This window comes from Strigops habroptila, chromosome 4, assembly GCF_004027225.2.
Source record: "Strigops habroptila isolate Jane chromosome 4, bStrHab1.2.pri, whole genome shotgun sequence".
NCBI classification, from domain to species: domain Eukaryota; kingdom Metazoa; phylum Chordata; class Aves; order Psittaciformes; family Psittacidae; genus Strigops; species Strigops habroptila.
Genome location: NC_046358.1, coordinates 70,861,096 through 70,881,824, shown reverse-complemented (window position 1 = coordinate 70,881,824; position 20,729 = coordinate 70,861,096). Strand labels below are relative to the sequence as shown.

Sequence of the window (20,729 nt, the reverse complement as noted above, 5' to 3'; positions counted from 1 at the left end):
TTCTGCATGCCAAATTTAGAAAAGTTAAAAAATCAGTTATCTTTAAGGTTGGCATTTATTAAATGTTGTTTCATACAACATTAATCAGGTTTTCCAGTTTGGGCTTTGCACCCATCAGTGTTGGCGTAAGAGGTCCCAGACATCGCTCAGCTACACAATGTTGCTTTTGTTCCAAGATGAATCCTAACAGATAGGGGGGTTTCTTCTTCTAAAAGTTTGCATACCCAAAGGCTGAGACTGCTGTGATGGTTTCTATACATATCAGTGAAAGAGGTTAAAACCTAAACATGTAAAAAAAAAAAAACAAAACACACAAGAGGAATAAGTTCCAAGAGCAAAAAGGAAACCAAAAGGCCTAAAAAAACAAATGGCCTATAATAAAAGGTATTCCCTCTTCCTTCTAGTACTTATCTAAACACTATTCAGAAAAACACAACAAAACCCCCAAACCCATAACTAAGTATACTTCCTATCCAGTATCCTATTAATCCATAATTTCATCAATTATCTTGTTTGATTTCTGGGCTAACAAGCAAGGGTTCCAATTTACTGAACATTTTACACATATAAACCCTAAATTTGTCTGAATATATGTGTATTAAGCTCCATCTTTCAAGCTTTTTTATAATAGTAACTCATTAAACAGAAGCCCATGGATCAAAAAAGGTAAATATTAAGGTGATTTTCATGTTACTGTATAACTGCTCCTAAAAATACACCTGTATCAAGGTCAGTGTTCTACATGTCTCCAAATACAGCCAAACTGACAAAGTCACTCTGCACTTCCAATAACGTACTAAGTATTTTCAGCTTCCAGATGTTTTTATTTTCTTTATAACTGGTATGATTACCACACAGCACTCTGTCAAGCTTTGAATGCAAGTTATACTACAAAAATCATAATTTGCCCTAACTAATTACACAGGAAAGAAAACTTCAGGAAGGAACTAGATAAAATGTCAAACATTAAGAAAATAATCTTATGAAATGCCAGCTGCGCCTTTGTTGAAGGCTTTAAAACAGCAATTAATTCAAAACCTGGGCATTTTTCCATCGTGAAGGGAAAGATCTAGTGTGAGGAAGAAATGTAATCTCCTTCCTATAAACAAGAACTTTAGAACACACTGTACTCAGAATGCCATAAGCTGAGTTTTTTCTTAAAAGGTGACTGATGGTAGTGTAAACCTTTTGGACTTATTGACAGCCAAGTCATGAGATTTCATGGTACTGCCTGTATGATATGCATGAAAAGGCAGGTTTTTGATATTTACTTCAGGATTAAACTTTTTTTTTTTTTTTTAATCCTGTAGCTTCTATTTCAGCTACACTGCCTGCTGCAGCCACGAAGTCCCAGTATTACCTCTCTGGACTGCACTTTGACAGTATAACAGCAGTTTTCTGCACTGCATACTTAGAAACCAGTACAAACCCCATACAAACGGAATTAAGGCAAATGTATTTGCTGGCACAAAGGAAAGGCACTGTAGCACAGCTCTTTACCTTGCTCCCTCCATTCCAAAGAGGATCACTTTCACACAAGTGTCGATTTAAGTGCACCCGAGACACAGATCTGCGCATACAACTGCTGCAGATCCTCTTGTTACTTTCCATGCAAAGCTGACTGACCAAGCGCCATCTAAAATCTCTGTATTTCACATGTAACAAGCCAAACTTTTTAACAGCCTGGTCTAAGGACAGCTGCTCTTTTAACTAGTAAGGGAACCCACACTGTGTGATGCGGGTCACCGAGGCCAGCGATCTCGACTTCATTGCTTTGAACAGGGAAAAGCTTTCATTTCAGTGCATTTATTTTTAAGGCCAGGCCCTGCAGTTATACCTTTCTACCTGCAGGCCCCGTACCTCTCCCAGCATTTTGTGTGCCTTACTGAACTAGTAATAATAATAACAACAATAATAATAAAAAACTGTGGCCGCAGCGCAACAGACGGTAAGTCTGTCAGCGTGGTCTCGGCACAAGCCGGGTCGGGCAGATCTCCGAGCGCGATTCGAGAGGTGCCGGCACCACAGGGGCAGCCCCCGCGCAGCGGCCCGGCTAAGGGGACGCCGCCGCCCTCAGCCCTGTCCCCAGGACCCGGCCCTGCGGGGACCCTGCCCTGCCCCGCTCCGGCAGCGAGGGCTGGCGACGGGCCCGGGCGGCGAGGCGCGATCCCGCATGCCTCAGCCTCCTTAAGATGGCTGTGGCAGCGCGCACGGCGGCTACCCGCGGGCGGGGCCGGCCCGCAGCCCACCGCAGGCCGGGCGCGTGCCGGTGTCTCGCGGGGGCCGCTCGCCGCCCTCTGGCCCCTCCGCGGCGGCGGCACGGCGGCCACCCCGCCCGTCACGTGACGCGAGCTCCCCCCTCCGCCCCCGGACCCCGCGTGGAGGATCGCGGCCGACCAGCGGCGGCACCGTCCGCCCGCGCCCCACCGGTCCCGCCCGGTCTCTCCCGCTCTCTGTGTCTCACCGTCGCCCGCCGCCGCCGCGGACATGTCCTCTCGCGAGCTCTGCGGCCGGGACCGCCCTCAGGGGGGGTGGCGGGGTGCACGCCCCGGCGGTTGGCCCGCGGGCGGGGGCGGAGAGGCCGCCCGCGCGGGCGCTCTGCAGCGGGCTCACACGTGTGGGAGGCGGGGGCGGGGCGGCTGCATCCGGGTACTCGCGCTCTCGTAGCGAGGTGGCTGGGGGCTGGGGGTCGTTGCCCAGGGTTGAGGTAACGCGCGCCGTCCTCCCGCACCGCCAACCCTCGCTGTGTCCCTCTCGGCCGCCCCCTCTTAGGTACCTTCTCTCTGTGAGCGCACCTGGCTGGTGGCCGTGCCGGGCTAACCCTGCGGCTCGGCCCGGCCCGGCCCGGCCCGGCGCTAGGCGGGATTTCAGAGGTGAGGCCGGGGCGGCTGCCACGAAGCTTTCCTCCAGGTGCTGCCGCCGCACGAGTTGGAAATTCGAGGCAAAACTCGGGGTACGGTTCAAACCTCGGCCGTGTAAACACACCTAAGCAAGGTGGGACTCGTAACTCGTGTGTTTTCCCTTCAGGCTTAGCTATAAACGTTTGAGGTGACTGAACTTGATCAAACATCAAAACCACCAGGAGGAAACGCCCCCATGCCTTAGAAGAGGTTTTGGAAGCCTGGTGATGCACGTTTGAGAATGTGCAATAGAAAAAATATGCATGTATTCTGCAAGCAGAATATGATCACACACGCACACAGTAATTAGTTTGTTGCATGTGTTGTGCAACATGGAGCTCACAGGGCTGAATATTCTACTAGCAAATGGACTAATAACCGGGCTAGTCCTATGCTGTATGTATACTGCATCAGGCCCATTATTATTAACACATACATGCATTAAGAAAAGTCAGGTTTTAACTTCTTACAGTTTTAAGATGGTAAGCGACCTTTTGATATGATTCATTAGAGACTAATGACTGCAAAAGAATTACTTGTTCAAATTATTGAGATGAATTAGAAGGGTTATTACTTGTTTTGCTTTTTAAAACAGGGTGCATATCTCTTACATTCCTCTAAATTACAGTTAGCTTATCAGATTTTTTCCCATTTCAGAGACAAACTAAACCCAGCAATGACCCAGAAATTTAGCAATGAACTGTGTTAAGATATCATGAAAACCTGTAATTTATTCCAGATTTACTTCTGTCACCCTTCAAATGAAACAGTTCAGATGCGAGTCTGCTCTTAAAACCAGAAATGCGAACACCTACAAATAAGTACTTGACTTCATGTGTAGCTTCATGAGTAATCAAATTAGGATTACAAAACAGTTAAGGTGAAATTGAATAAAACCAATGTATATCTGAAATTTCAGATTTCCAAGAAAATGGAACAAAGCTATGTAATGGCTCAGAGGTTAAGATTTTGGTCCTGCCGTTATGTTACTTGGAGAAGGTCCTGAAACTTTTGAAGCTAAGGCAGAGAAATGATAACCATACAAATTCAATGGATCTTTATTGTGTCCAAGCATCATTGTAGCAGGCTGAGAGAAATGACACTGTAAGTTCAGGACAAATTATTACATCAGACCAAACAGCTATTGCTGTTAACAAAACCAGCAGGAAGAAATGCACATAGCAGAGAAGTAGGTGAGACTGATACAAGAGCTGGGCCGTAGAACAAGTATTGCAATACCTTTAGTTCAAGGCCTTTTTGCATGGACAGATGCTTTTGATGTGGTCAGAAATTTGTAGAGATTAATTAAAGATGTTTACAGACTGTTATTCAGCAATATTTGTGTTTAACACAAACCAGGGATTCAACTGATCATAGCTACATGTGTCTTTTTTACATTTATTCTCTAAGGACAAATCAAGCAGGCTTCATCAAGTCATCCCAATGTCCATGCCTACAACACATATATTCTCCTTCAAAATCACTAAATAGTTGATGCTGCCCTCTCCTATGAAGTTTTCCAATTTTTAAATGTTTTGGGAGTGAAAGGTTGTATAGAGAGTTCTAGGAAAACTAATAATTAAACAAGAAAAAAATCCTCACCTACAAATTCAATAGTGCACACAAAACTGACAGTAACTGGGGGAAAACAGGTTTATAATGTAAATTCTAGCAAAGAATTTTAGGTGTGAATGATACCGAAGAAGAGATGTCAGATAATTACGCCAAAGAAATTATGTTGACAAAGTTCAGTTTGCTTTTTCACCTTATTCTTTTCCTGTAAGTTAACCAACACATTTAAATCCAGGAACATAAAAAGATTAGCTGTGATTTCAGGTGATAGTAACATTTAAATCATATTTCTGTCTTGTTTATAAGAGTTGAAGTTACACAGTTATTGCAGAAATGCAGATTACCTCTTTACAGAGTGTAGAGAATATGGGGAAACAAGAACATTGTAGAAGAGGTATAAAGTCTCTTCAATGTCACAATGCAGTCTAGGTAATTCTAGTGATTTCAACTGCATGCTGCATGCATTGAGGCATTGCCAATTAATTGATAGAAAAGGGTATAGATGTGGTTCGTATTATGGAATACTTTGAGTATTCCGTGATAAGAAATACTTTTTTTCAAGGTTTCTAGTATTCTATAGTATCAGTGGCAAAGGTGTGTGAAAAGTTTGACATTAAACACAGTCGATGATACTCATTTCTTGAAGGTATTTGTGCTTTCTAAAACAACATGGTGATACCAGCCAGTGGAAAGGAAGACGTATTTAAAGCAGCAAGTAACTACTTGAAAACAGTTTCTCCCATAAAATCACTCTATGGAAGTTGCCGAGCTCCACATAATAGCTCTTGTCTTTTGAGCACCACCTTTCCTGTCTCGGGCATGAACATGTACAACACTTCCTCCTTAGTACTGAAAAGGTCAACTAGAGCACTCAGCATTTGCCTCCAAGAATAACAGTGAACTCTCTATTCCCTTTCTTGCAGTAGAAGTAAGCATAGCACAATGACACAACATCAATATTTTAATGTCCAAATTAATGCACAACTAAAAATACTTGTGATTTATAACAAGTATGTATTTCATCATGCAATTGTAAGCTGTGTATTTTAGGGAGGGATTGTTTATTTAATGAAATGATGCCAAATTTTATTTTAGAAGTTATTCAGAAACTACAAGTGCTTTCAGTTCTAGTACAGGTTTTATATAAAGAATTTGATGGTTCTACAGATTTAAACACTGGTTTCAGATTTGTTAATAAAGACAATTCATTATTTAAAACATAAAAATAAAATATTCTGTAATTAATTTTAAATTAGCACAAGAATTATCAAATTCACCCATACAGTTGTGTGTGATTTTACATGTCAAAGTCATACCAAATACAAGTGGAGTAGGAGTATAATCCTGGAGCAGCAGGAGTATAATCATCGGTGTACTTGTCTCAGATGTACCTGTAAAAATCTTGCATATGACACCTCAGTCATTTGATTTTTTTTTTTCCCCAGAAGCTTTGCATCAGTTCTTTTCTCAAACATAGTAGAAAAGGGAGGATTTATTCTGTGTCTTCTAGACCAACAAGTCTATATACGGGTTGATAAGGAGAAGACACTGTTATACAGAACTGTTAAGAATATCTTGCTGTCACTGCTGCCTGTATATATAGCTTCAGATGAACTTGGAATGTCAGTGCTGGTAATGCAATAATCAGTGCATCCAATTGACTATTTATCATATTATTGACTATTAACTTGCTACTGTTGTTTTTAGAAAGATTGTCTTACAGTGCCTGTATTCTGCAGGTCTTCTAGGCTATTTTTCTCTTTCTGATGTATAAATATTTAGTAACTGTATACAAGAATCACACTAGCTTTCTGGGTAGGAAATTCATAGGCACCACTCAATAAACTCACATTCTGTGTAAACTCTAGTTAAGAATTTAAAAGAAATGTTAGTGTACATTTTCAAGTAGTATTTCTTCATGACCCTCATCTTCAGGCATTGTGACATTCATTTGGAACATCGTTCTCAAGAAAGCACTTGAAGGCGGTATCTGCCAACACAAATAACTGAAGCACTTAGTTTAAAACAGCCAAATTTATGCTGTTTCAGAGATAAGCTTAGCGCCCGCTCAGATGAAGTGTATTGTACAGCTACACCTCTCTACAAACAGAAATGTGATGTAAAAGAATTATATTAAACATAAGAATTTTTATATAGTTTTTGTTATTTATAGGCATAAGAATGTCTTAAAGCATCGATAATAATTAATTTAAGCTTTAAAGCTTAATGCTGCTTTGTAACATGTTGGACATACGCCTTCATTGAAGCACCAAAAATGATATATTCGTATACATAAAATAAATTTCTGCACACGATTACAAATGAAGCATTTCAGAGAATTTCGGTAGATCTGTCTTTACCCTGGAGCACCAGTGAACCACTTTGGGTTTTTTCCTGTTCAGGTTGCAATTAGTACATAGGGTATGAGGTTTTTTGCTCAACATGAATGCTATTGAATTATTAACCTTTAAGAGGTTTAATTACACATTACTAGAACTCAAATGCTAAGAAAAGCATTTTATAATACTTATTCAGTGCTCCAGGTATTTTTGTCAGAATGTAGTTCCAGTTTTTCCAGCATATCTATGGAGTATCCACTGTCAACAAAGGAACAATTAACACTGAAGCTCAAGAGAAGTTCACATATAAGATATGACTGCAGAAATTGCTTGTTAGAAAATTTTGATCACGTCCAAACTAGAGGGAAAAGGAAGATATAGAGGAAACTTTCTAGTAACATTCTAGTCATATTATTTTCACATTTCAAAGAGATAAATCCCTATTTCTTTGAGTAGGTCCTTACGTAGGGGATATGTTAACTTTTGCAAATATCTATCATCTGTGCTCTTTCATCAGTTTAGGCAGGTTATAGCCTCAAAGGTCTGGATTACCTGCAGAAAAATAAATGCAATTATTAGCCTCAGCTCCCAAAGCCAAGTGTCAATTACATATTTGATGGGAGATATTTAATTTCTTGGTAGAAGTCATTGAGTGAATATCGCAATTTTGCCATGTACCTTGCAGGATTCCAGAACAGTAGTACAGGTAGTTTACAATTGAGCAAGCTATTTTGAAACTAGGATGAGTGCTATGGCTTCTGTTAGTGTCATCTTCGTAGTAATTATTATATTCCAATACATTCCTTAAAGGCCTGAGATCAAAATAAGATGGAGATGGACACAACATGCTATGCAATGTAAAAATTACTCCTTTCTCCAAAGAGCTTTCTCCAAAGGTCTTTTTGAGTTACTTCAAATAACTGAAGGGGGAAGTGGACAAGCTGACTTGTTGTTACAGTGTTACTTGGATCTGAATAAGCTTTTAACAGTCCTGTTACAAAGGCTCTTACAGAATGACAGCATAGTTAAAAAGGGGTGGTTCTCTCACAGACCAATAGCTCCTTAAGTTCAATAGGAAACAGAGGATGGGGATGTTTATGTGAAGTGTCCCAGGATGGCTGCTCTTAAAGGGAGGATGCTGGTCTAGATGGACTTTTAGCATAAACCACACTGCCAGTTCTTACTTCTGTATGCCAAGGAAATGGAAAAAGACAGCATTTATCAGCATCATACCTAAGAACAAAACAGAACAAAAATTACAAAACCCTCCCCCTGGATAACTGGTTAAAGGAGTAGGTTAAATAAGTGTCTAAGCCATTGCTAATTTGAAACAGCCGTGTTGCAGAAACAGTAGGCTGACCTTATCTCTGCCACAAGTTTTTTGTATTCTCTAGAGAAACTTGCAGTGATTTTAGCCCAGTGATTATACAGGAGGGACTTGATGTCCAGAAGCAGTGATCCTGCAAACAGCTTTAGTCTCCATTGCCAACTGTAGTCATGCTGACCTTATTGAATAGAGCTCACTGGAGGTCATCAGTGGCTTCTCATAAAAGAAAACAGTATTACACTTAGGGTTACATCTGACAAGATAATAAAAACTCATTAATATTGGCCATTGCTGTGTTAGGTTGTACCACTAACAAACAGCACTTATATTCATTGAAAATTCAGTCTTGCATTAAACCTTAAATAGTCTGACACAAGAAATAGGTATTTATTAATGACATTTAAATTCTGTGTTTTCGTTTATGTTTGATGGTTGAATGTTAATGATGCTAGAGTTTAAAACCTGGAACCTATGTTTTTACTTTCTCTAGATTAAAGAGCAAACAAAACCAGCCAGCAAACTATGTTTTTTGAATGGAGTTTTTTATTTGCTCTATATACGTTACATGTTATGTCCTAAAAAACCAGAAACCAGGAGTATGGTTTGAGAAAAATGGTTCAATACAATCTGCCAGCTGTACATGTAGTCTGGGTGTATGGTTTACTCAGATCTGCCCATTCTTTTCTTTAATCCTCCTGGTGGCTTCCCTTTTTTTTTTTGGTTATTTCTTCCTATGAGGTACCTGTATCCCCTGTATCAGCCCATTTTGCCTGCATTAGACTTTTTTGCCTGTTCTTCCTCTTGTGTATATGCAGCCCCACCTTTGAACATGTGTGTATTCCATCCCTGCTGCCTCCTCATGCCTCTGTTCTCCTCATCTGCCTGTTCCTTTAAGCAAGAGGAAGCGTGCCAGAGACTGCTGTTCTTTCATGTCTCAGCCATGGTCCTGCAGTTTTGCACAAATTTGAGGCTTGTGGGGATAAGATTGAGTTGGCAACAGGAGTCTGCCTACCCACAGGCTGCAGTTTTTGTTGCCTGCTTCCTGTCCTTTTACTCAGCAGTTGGTGAGGAAAAAAGAAGAGAACAAAGACAAACAAAACAAAAAAAAGACTGCTTCTCTTTCCTCCAGGTATACCAAAAAGGGGGACAAAGGCACTGTTGATTCTTGCTACTGCAAAAAATTTGGCTTGGGACATAGCCTTGTGTGGGTGTAAGGTGTAGGTCTGCAGCTATTCCCAGGCAGAAGGTGAATATAAATGTCCAGGTTGTTAAAGCTGTTTTGCTGATACATTACTTTATATGAAACACAAATCTTCTTCAAGGGGCAGTACTCCTTGCCAAACCAGTGATGACCCAAGCAGCAGCAGAACAATGCAGCTGCTCAGAGTTTGGGGGTATAGCAAGATAATGGGACCAGGTAGAGTTGTTGCTTCTCTGAGTGCTGAGGCATCTGGAAGGACACAAAAAGGCATAGACTAATGTGCGTGGATTTGGGCCAGTGGCTGTATGAGAAGCAGTTGTTAGCTCTCTAAAGGCTGCTGCAGTTAGCCAGTGAGACTTACGAAGCTTTCAGGATATCCCTTTGGGAAATGTGTTTCTAGAGAGCTGAAGATACATCCTGTGGTTTGGCAGAGGGCTCCAGAATCTCTAGTCTTTCTCTTGCCAGTGGGGAAAAAACCACCCAAAACACAAGAAAAGAAGCCCTAGTGATGGTGGCTATAGTCTGTCTTACTGCTATCCAGTAGAGAGACTAGCAAGAAAAGAGTAATTTAACACCTTGCTGCCAATTTAGCAGACCTAGAAATCTTCTGCCTTTTCCATAGAAATGTAGGAAAAAACTTGCTGTAACTACTGAATATGTCTTTTCTCTTCTTGGAAGGCATCTTCTGCTTCAGGCCACATACTCCACAGGACCACCAGTGTTATTCTACTTGACAATCTGTTCATGTCATGAATATCAAAAAAGACAGAGCTGGTGGTCAGTTCACACTTTAGAATCATTGCTCATTTTGTTTACCAGTGTAGTGTGTTAAACTGCAGACACATGGGAGCTAAGTGTGGGTTATTAGTAGGCCACAGTTGGTGAAAGATGCTGAAGTCTTTGTCAATTGCTTCTCTTGGTCTTCAAGAACAAGGATTTCTGAACTCCCTGGTAGTAAATCAAAGCCTTTGAAGAGAGGGTGCTTGCAGTGGGGATGTTTGATATTAGTTTTGGAACATTGGCAGCCAGCCCTTTACTTCTAATTAAATGAGAGAGAATTCCTCACACAGAGAGAGGTCGTTGATTTAATTTTAATTTTTGTCAGAATGCCCAGAGCGTTGAACGGGGTCTGATCATTGAACAACATCCTTAGTACAGATTGAAAGAATTAATACAATTAATTTACCACCACCATGGGAGAAGTTCTGGGATTTTGTTTGTGCAGATTGAAACTGATGAATATACAAACCCAAATGTATGGTACTCTTGCCTTTTCCATGATGCAAGTTCTATTTCTCATGTAAAGCTCAGGCCTGAGTGGCATATGAGCACTTGCTTTGGTACATGGGAGATGGAGGCTCTCCTCATTCCTTGTTGGAGACCGGAGAGTCTGTGAGCTGTTGTCCCAGGTAGTAACTGAGGCCTTTTCCCGAGGGATACAGATATCTCAGTGCTCATCTGGTTTTGTTCTAGAGCATTTTGAAATATAGTGAAAGCTTGGCAAAAGAACAATTTTAAATGTAAAAATAGCAAAATGTGCGGAGGCTGCTGTTCATTTTGTAAGTCAAAGCTTGTGACTAAAGAATGCTGCTTAGCAACAGATGGGGGAAATCTGAAGGTGATCACATCATTTTGCACTCGTTGAAAATTAATTATTCATGTTCATCCTACCTTTTAAGCATCACCCCTTTCATGTCCCTGTTTTTGGGACTGTGTGACTGGCTTAGTCGTGTAACCCAGTTTTATTATCATACTTACGCTGATGCAGCTGTGATTCAGCTGCACAGCCCTAGCTCAGTCTTCTTCAGTTCTCTGTACCACTATGCTCTACATAATGTGTACTGATCCATATGGAATAGGACAGACAAAAAGGTGTCCTAGGAAGGATGGCAGGACACTACAGACTGCAGTTTCTGTAAAGGGTTGTATTAAGTACACACTTCTGTCTCAACAGCACTATTCACCACCCACCCTTGCTGTAACTCCTCCTCTGCAACTTCTTCTCACCCCTAGTTCACCAACAGTTTGACTTCATATGTCTTTTTTTTATCCCTGCGGAGAGTAGAGGGTTGCTTTTGTTCCTCAGTTCGATTTAGGAAATTAATCAGATCCCAGATTGAAAAAATATTTTATAAATATTGTTAATTAAATATTCTCAGATTGTAGCATTTGGGAAGCTGTAAAGTTCCTATTTGATTCACTGCTATCGTTCAGCATGCACAGGGTGGAAGCATAAATACAGTATTATAAACTGGTGAGTAGTGTTAAGTTTATTTATCTGCCACCAGATGAAATCTTGCTTGAGACGTGGTCAGAAGCCTTTGATAGGGTGTTTGTACTCCTCACTGGGTGAATTTCAGCTTTTAATGTAGCATTTTAGTAAATAATGTAGTTATTTACATGCTGCAATGTAGCATGGGAGTTATTTAGAAAAGTTACATTTTGCTTTGTTTCTTCTTAGCCCTAAAGCAAAGCTCCTCAAGTAAGGGTATAGGTTTGCTCTGCCTGCGGAGCTAAGAAAACTTCAGGATGAATTATCCAAGATACTGATTAGGGATAGAACAGCAGATTGAAAGAAGTTTTTTTGGTAAAGACTGTTGCCATATATTGATCATGCTTATTACTTAATAAAAGTATGTTTAAAGACTTGAGTTTTCAAAGCCTAGAAGTTACTATCTCCCTTGTATGCCTCGGTGGCATATAAATCCATTTAAACAAACAGAAAGGGTAATCTCTTTAATAAAGATGGTAGAAGAGCATTTACCAATATGTAAATAGACACTAATGAAAGTAATGAATGTTATCTGAAAGAGTGCACTGTAAAACAGATTCATCTTGCTATCTGATTTGTAAGACAGACACACTTTACATTACATGCTCTAATTAGTTAAAACAAGGCATACAGAGATCCTCAAATTTTCCTTTTTTTTTTTTTTAATATATCATTTATTACGTTAAGTAGCATCATAAGCTCACATAGCAGAGGCAGTGAGCGTCTGCTTCACAGAGTTGCCAGAAAGTACAATTAGGAAGAAATGCAATCTGTACATGTATCATAGAATCCCAGACTGGTTTGGGTTGGAAGGGACCTTAAAGCTCATCCAGTTGCAACACCCTGCCAAGGGCAGGGACACCTTCTACTTGACAAGGTTACTCAGTATCTGCTACATGATTCCATTTTACGAGGTTCAGGATGAAAAGTAGAGTTATGGAAGTTGATGATGACTTTTTAATCAACATACATATGAATAGCCGTGCTGCAAAGGACCAGAGATCTGACTTGCCTGATGCTATTTCTCTGACACTGGACAAAGAAATGGATGCACAGGGAAGACAGATGATGTATTCTCAGGCTCCACCAATTTGTACCTGACACACTTTCTGAACTGCCTGTGGTATGGAGATAGAGACAAGTAGTGTACAGTGTTGTGAGCTATTCATGATCAAATATTGGTTCCAGTGAGGAAAAAAAGCCCAAGTTCTTCTTTTGGGAATTGTGGAGGCTTGTATTAAGAATTTTGGACCTCTTTGGCATAGCAGTAATTGGGAACAAAGGTGGATTTCTAGTTATAAAAACTGGGATAGTTTTGATAAGCAAGTAGTCTGATATATGAGTATGTTGCAGAGTGATATTACTTGATGCAACTAAGGTACAGTGAGTCCCAGCTACATATACTATGTTTGGAAACTATTTAGATATTTGAATGCTATTTTAATATAAATGAATTAATTTTTGGTATCTTTGGGAAATCCTTCAGTGTTAGCAAGAATTTTGTGCTCTCCCCATGTTAACAGGTAGCTTGAAAGGCAGAGCACAGTTTATAAACACAGTTTAGATGTTTAACATTTACAAGCAATGAAAAAGGCCTGGGAAATACTAATTCTTCTTAGGTCAATTACTCTTACAATGCACTCTCATAAAATGAAATAGAGTCTAAGCTGCTGATTTGTAAATAATTGAACATCTAATTTAGTGTTTATTTTATTTACTAATCTCTTTTACTGGCATTTGAATTTATTTTCTTGCCTTTTTTTTTTTTTTTTTTTTTTACAGTTGTATGAAGTGGTCTGCTGCATGCAGTATTTGCCTGCATTTGAAGAAAGACTTTTGACTCCTAAAAAGGTACACTATTAAGAACTGCCAAATAATTAAATGATAGCTAGCTAGTGCAGTAAGCATAGGTTTTTACATGTTTTCAAATGCAAAGAGATCCAGCCAAAGTGTTAATGTAAGAAGAGGGGATAGGACACAGGTCTCCTCTGATGAAAAGTCTCCCCTTTCTCCTTCTCTTTCCTGGGTTGCTTAACCATTTCTTTCCGCCAGTTCCTCCTCTTCCTTGGCTGAAGTTGATTAAAGAGTTCTCATTTGTATAACAATCTATTTTACACAGTACTTGTAAGAAGCCTAGATGCTCCGGTTGGCATCTACACACATTTGAAAAAAATGAAACGTCACATAGCTGCTAATTTGAGCTTCAAATTGATGTTAAGATGCAATTAGTTGAGAATGAGGCCTTATGTACCAAAATCCCCATGTCAGCTTTGAAAGTTAAGCTTATGATGAAATAAGACATTTCGAAATTGAAGTGATGGCTGCATTCTCTCTTCCTCTCTAGGCCAAACATGTGTTCATAATCCTTTCTAGTTAGTCATTATTTCTTAACACACACTAGCAAATTAAGTCCACACGAACCTTTTAGATAAATAGAAACAGATCGTAACTAATTTGGCCCTGATCCTGTTTCGGAATCTCCTGCTTTAAGCAGCATAACCTTAAAAATAAGGGTCAAGCTAATTATGGTTGCTTAGAAATCCAGATTTTCTAGGTCTGAGCTGGGGCCTGCGTGCCAGCCTGAACTGAGTGATCTGTACTGCTTGAAACCCACTCTTTGAACAAGGACTGGAATTGAAAATGTCTGGCAGCAAAGCAGTAACTTCTTGGTTCTTGACTCCATGCTGCCACTCAATCCCCAGATTTCCTCTCTACAGGGTAGTTAGAGACAACCCAGATGGTAAGATGAAGCTGGCTTCTAGAAAGGTTTCGTTGGTGAGTCAGCACCATCGGATAGGTGTCATGTTGGGTCCCAAAGCTGTAGTGGAGGTGGCAGAACATTTCTGCATGTGGCTGAGCCTGTCTTAGGGTGAATTGCTGCATCAGTCCTAGGAATCAAGAGAAACTTCAGTGTATGCTACTCAGAGTGTCACTAGACACTTAACTGAAATTAGGACTTTTACCTTAAACTGGTAATAACAGCACCTCAGAAGAGCAACAGCATATGGAGGGATGCAAAAGATAAAACTTTCAAGGTATAAATGGATCTACGAATCAGTGCCTAGTTTCAGTTTCACACTTCATCATAGACCTGCTTCGTCACCTTGGGCATATCCCTTTGGTTTTTCTGTCTCCCTGTTTGTGAGATAAAATAAATACATCACCAACTGCACGACAGAATTAGGCTCTTAATTTCATGATCTACCAGGCAGGCCCAGTACTTTTCTCATATGGTCTGTTTGGTATTTGACTAGCGGTTGTATTCTTTCTGCCACAACTGAAGTCAAGTTGCATGAGTTCTACTGTTGTCCATAGTCATTACAAAAGACAATTCCTGTATGAGTATAAGAAATCACCACCAAGCCTGTGAGCAAGCCTACCCCATTACCTGCAGTATTTTTACTTAGCTCTGAACTTTGCATGCTACTTTTTACCTTATCTATTTTATAGTGCACAGACCAAGATATAGAAGAGCCATGTGTACTTCTGATACATCAGAAGAAACAAAGCAAAATATAACAGGAGCAAAACAGGAGGGATTTTTTTATTATCAAGCCTTTATAACCTGTTACAGCTAAAGAGTTAAAAAATAGTTGAAAAATTAATTACTGTATCTCTTTAAGTCTTTTTAAAACCCTTTTTTCTGAGATAGAATTTGTAGTTCAGTTCCTAGTTTAAACTGTTGTTATTCAAGGTAAATAGGACACCTTGAAAAAACATCTGATGGTAGTATTCCCTGATTGATTGACTGAGAGTACTTAAAAGAGCTTTTTTTTTTTTTTTTCCCCTTTGTTTGCATGGAAGGAACCTCATCTCCAATCTGGTTAAAATCTGTGACCCAATTTGAGGATTCGAACTTTTAACAATTTTTACATTCAGTAAACAAACACTCCAAAACCTCACTTATGTGCAGAATGCTTCATATGTGAAATATTGTACTGATCCTGTAATTGCAGTTAGATAAGAGCTGTTCACCTTCAGACAATGAAACCATTAAAAAACCCAACCCAAAGCCATCAAACAGCACAACAAAGGCAAAGGGACAGCTGTGGCTTGCAGAGGCAATCCCAGCTGACTGTTCTGGGAATGATCTTCCGAGTTACCTCATTATTTATTCTTGGTGCAGTCCACAAATTAAACAAACAGTTTTATATATAGAAACAGGGATGGGCTTAACCTACTTTTTGAGGGTCATTTTCAGAGACATGGGCTCTGAAGATGTGCAGGCTCATATTACCCAACACAACAGATGCTCCGTGTCTCTGTGTGTGTATTTGCACGTGCAAATGCGTATGTGTAATGTTACATGCTATTGGCAGAGTGGATAATGACTGAAGGTAAGTCAGAGGTTCCTGGTGGATATCAGTGAAATTCCTCTATCTGGGTAATAATGCATGTGTTGTTCAAGCCACCAGAAATCTGTCAGGGGTCCCAAAGAAGCTGATGGGGCTGAGAAAGAAAAAGCTCATAGCATTTTAATATCAATGACTCTTCGTGGAAAAATTCAGGTGACATAGTATGTGATCACTTAGACCTTCTGTCAAGTAAGTGTTAAAGTGAAAATCTTAATTATGACTTCTGTCTGCTAGTGATGTGCTGTATAATGCTAATATTTAAGGAATAGTTATACAAACTATAATGCAGCAGATTTATTGCTGCAATTCAAGGCTCGGTTGAGACATCTTCACTGTCTTATAGTGTGATGTGCCTCAAGCCTGAGACCAAAATGAAACTGAAGGACAGTATGTTTTTTATATAAGCCCCTAGACAGTAAGTACTGGACAAGGCTCCAGTGCAGCCAGTCTTGCAAAGAACTCGGTGGTAGTTGCATTCAGTTGCCATCACAGATTGCAGCAAGATTTAAGCAGCATTCTTGAAGGCAAACACGTGGACAAGAATAAAGACAGACATCATTAGGATAAGAAATAAAAGCAGAAAATCCCAGAGGAGAAATAGAAGAAAGATAAAAGTTGAATGGAGAATTTGAGAACAATGCAAACACAGCATCATGAGAAAAACGTTACAAAAACTGTTAAGATGTTGCTTATGGCAGTGTTGAATGATGCTGTGCGTCTGTGTCACGCAGACCTCTGCTGCAGTTGCATGTTCCTGGTGCCCTTGGGCCCTGTAACATTCCATTCACCCAGGAGGATATTCAGAAGATGGATGATAATGTGCGTGTCCCACTGCGTGCACTAATGGGAACAGAGTAGCTCTACACAAATAACTCAAATTAGAACTACACTGCCTATTTTTAGGGGAGCTGAAATGCAGCAATGTCAAGCTCAGCATGATGTGCCAGTTTCACTGGGCAAACTCCTGAGCTTTCAATCCCTTGGAAGATCATTTTGTATGTGTTTGAAATGTGAACGTTAGCATGTTTCTGTGGGCAAGAAGTAATAGTCACTAAAAAGAGATAAACCAGAGCTACTTCACTGCATCTACAGATGGCAATTTTTTTCTCTTCTTGCTAATCCAATGATGTAATATTCCAGCTTTCTGAGTTTGGATTGATGGAATTTGTAGTCAGTGAACTATAATTATCAAAGAGAAGCTGCAGCAGTGGGGAATGGTGATTTAAAAATAAAACTTTTATGAATTTATAGTACAGGTGGGATAGATTCAGTAGTGATTTTGAAAAATCTACCCTCAAAAATTATAAATTTACTCTGTGGCATTCTTTAAAATCCTCCGGTAAGGCCCCTGCCTAAAATCCCTTCATTTGGAGTCCCAGCTGTGGCTGCTAGCTGAATAGTTTCTGAAACTGTGTTTAGTCTTCTTTGGACCTTGCTCATGGTAAACCATGAGCTTACCATCTCACAGAGAGAGTTCTCTGTGGTCTTACTTTGAGTCTCCATACAAAGACTATTGTGATCTGCTGAACAAAAGCATTTGAGAAAGGTGGCCTTTAACAATGGGAAGTCAGTTACAAAGCTTTTTTTTTTGCCATCTGACCACTGTTTTTTCATAAGCAGGAAGAAAGAATGAAAATGAGAATGGTCTAAGTGCCATTCTGAGAGCCGAGGAAGCAGCTGGGAGTTCAAAAACAAGATTGCATTGAGGAATAGTAATTCCAGTTTAGAAACAAGGTGACTTGTTTAATAACTACCGTCTATTGCTCTTGGATAGGAGCTGATAAAGAAGGAAGAAAGAAGTAAGGCTGAGTGACAGAGGGCCCTGCAAATGAAACCTTTGTTTCTGTTTACAGAGGGAAGGTCTCACAAACAGAACTATGGTAAAATGTAAGCTAAGAAAAGGGTATCTACTTAACCCTGATTTAATATTCCTAGCAAGGCTGCTTTATAGCAGTTGTGGATACAGATAATTTTACCATGCTCTAGAAGATCACACTAAAATTAGTACGTATGCAGGCCCATTTTGATCTATTGCAGCAATGTCTTCTGTTTAGACAACAAATCACCACAGCAGCGTAGTAGCCCTGGTTACCCTTACTAAGTTCAGTAAGACTAAAGAATTCATCTCTTAGCTAAGTATTGGCTAGCTACGCAACTGAGCATTTCTTCCCTGTTTTCAAGACTGTGTGGCTGAGAATATTCCTTCTTTTAATTTATTGCAGAGAAGCTTGTAAATACAGATCAACACTCAAGTAAAAAAATGGCCAGGCTATTCCTATTGAAAAGGCTGGGAGAGGAACGCTTCACTTTTTGTACTCGAAAGAAAAAATGGCACTGAAGCTTTAAGACGTTTGACTGTTTGCCTGTATAACCTTATCAAAACACTGGGCCAGTCATGTACATTCTCTGGCCTTTTACAATGGAGTAAGTTTTTTTCCCCCCAGAACCTACTGTCTGATTCCAAGAATAAAATACAAGGGAAGATAATAGCGCTGAAGTGTTTGTTTTCTCCAGGAGCTTCCAGTTCCCTCTCATTTAGTACTAGTTTTTCTGACCCTTCTTTTATATGTATATATATACACACACACACATATATGTTAGCTGCATCAATTTAGTGGGGAAAAAAAGCTAAATGTTTTTATTCAGTCATTATGATACTGGTTCCCCTAAAGAGCATTAGGAGAAGCTCAAGTTAAGAAATGAACAATTTCAGATGTCAGTGTTTCATCAACTGAAGCAAAAGAGAGGACAGTAGCTCTGAATTATCTCTCAGCTACACTCTGGGTCACATTTCACAGGGACTCTGTGTGATCCCATTTTTAGGGGCTGTCGGGAAGGTTTAAAGGTTCTCTTTCTGTTACCAAATACTTTGAGTCTTTGCCATCACTCTATACCACACGAATCAGGCAACCTTTCAAATTCATCCATGTTAGGACTTGAATCTTGATTTAAAAATAAGGCAAAAAGCAACTCTAGATTACAAGAGGTGTGCCCAATAATTACCCAGTAGTAGCCTCACCAAACTTGCTGTTATCACAGTTAAGTCATTTTTATTTGGTAAACATCAACAAAGACTCTGGGTGTTTCAGTCTTCCCCCTCATCTGGTAGATGAAGGATATTACTTCTCATGGTTTGAAGCTGAACTGAGAATAAACTGGAAATAGAAGTAAGAAATATTATTGACAAATACAGGTGTCAGTTACGTCTTATTCTTGACTAGCTTGCTAGCCAACTGTGGAACAGGGTGTTAGGAATATTATTTGAGAGGGTAAGTTTTGGGAAAAAAAATATATAGAGAAAAAAATGAAAGACTTTGCAGGAAAAAAGTGTATGCACTTGCAAATTAAGAAAAATTTGTGCATATATTGCCAGTGAGTGTATTTTCATTGCAAGAAGATTAAGGACTTCATATGAAAAATGTAAAAGGGTTTATGCCTCACTTGAGTTGATTCTGCAAATATCCAGAATTCTTGCTATGATGTCAAGAGTGAACACGTGAGAAGTTGCAGTTGCAAAGTATGACAAAATTCCAGAGCAATAATTTTTGAATGTTCTGAATGACCCTCCCTGCATTTCTTAAATCCACAATTGTAGAAAAAAGACCAATGGAGTATTAATTTAGGCTGTCTTTGAGTAAGAGCAAAGGAAAACTTCATCCTCAAATAGTCTTTCTAAAAGGATTGTAGACCTTGCTAGCATCCAGCTTACGGAGCCCGAAATAAAACTTGTCAACTGGAAAGCCCACACATGGCAAGTATGTTTCTTTATGCTGTTTGGCATTAAATCATGTATTCATTTAATAACTATTTTTTGGCAGATGTTTGCTTTTGGATTCTATTCTAGAGTGACAAAATTGGAATTCTGGATGACTAAGGAAAGCTTTAGAGACAAATGGGTTTGTTTTTAAAAACTATTTGTGTTTGTACCATCACTCAGCAAACACGAAAGCCTCACACAACAATCCTCACACTTAAAACTTCTGTACTTTTTAAAAGAGGCACTGTTTTTTTCACAGTATAGCTGTGTATTTTATCACCTGTGTGGATTTCTGAGCAACTGGTTTACATGTAAGTTTTGGAGGCATTAATTTGAAAGCAGTCAATACAGCTGGTACCAGAAAAGCCCCACTCTACATGTTCATGCAGAAAAAGTAATTGTGAAGGTGCAGTTTGTTTCGTTAGGGACTGCACATAGGCAACACTGCAAGCAAAATGACTCCTTTGCAAGTGTAGCTAGAAACTGCAAGTGGCACCATTAGCAGGACTAGTATCCAGGTAACAAACATAGGAACTACACCATATCTATCCTGTGCAAAATATATTTGCTAATATAAGGTGCATGTGTTCCTATGAGATTTGTGTATTATTGTTATTCTAGGAAGAAATCTAGTGCAATCAAGGCCTAGGACAAACTGTAGAAATAAGCAACTTCCCAATAGCATAGAAATCCCCTGGTTTCACATGGCCAGTGGCCTTGGAATGTATAGTCTTGTTTGGGTCTAAGAAGGAATCTGAAAAACTCCCAAAGTGAAGGCAGGTTGGGGTTTTTTTGTTTGTTTAATAAAAAAGTACAAAGTTAAAACATCAAGCAATGACAATATACAAAATGTCATTACTGCTGATGAAAGCAAGCTAAAGAACACCATAAAGGCAGAGAATGCATCCTTAGGATTTCTGTCATTCACCTAAACACTTCGTTGGTGTCTGCACACAGGTAAACTCTTTGGCTTGGTTATTTCAGGGTTAAGTGGTTTCAGGGGACA

The 20,729-nt window shown here is 39.7% G+C and overlaps 1 protein-coding gene and 1 long non-coding RNA gene across 4 annotated transcripts in view; one reads left to right on the top strand and one right to left on the bottom strand.

Moving 5' to 3' along the window:
* Positions 1-2,596, bottom strand: part of MRTFB (myocardin related transcription factor B) — an 80,343-nt gene extending 77,747 nt beyond the window's left edge. The window contains exon 1 of one of the 3 annotated variants that reach the window (XM_030481469.1): positions 2,465-2,596. Coding sequence is in view for 1 of the 3 variants with exons in the window: in XM_030481466.1 (XP_030337326.1) it covers positions 1,501-1,514 (14 nt within the window). In the remaining 2 variants the exon portion in view is untranslated. Of the gene's footprint in view, positions 1-1,500; positions 1,795-2,464 lie in introns of those variants that run through there. The other 2 variants (XM_030481470.1, XM_030481466.1) reach the window with 2 other exon arrangements.
* Positions 2,597-2,685: 89 nt separating this feature from the next.
* LOC115606109 overlaps positions 2,686-20,729 on the top strand; it is a 28,789-nt gene continuing 10,745 nt past the window's right edge. Inside the window, exons 1-2 of the long non-coding RNA XR_003990815.1 lie at positions 2,686-2,994; positions 13,394-13,462. This is a non-coding gene — a long non-coding RNA (uncharacterized LOC115606109). The remainder of the gene's footprint in view (positions 2,995-13,393; positions 13,463-20,729) is intronic.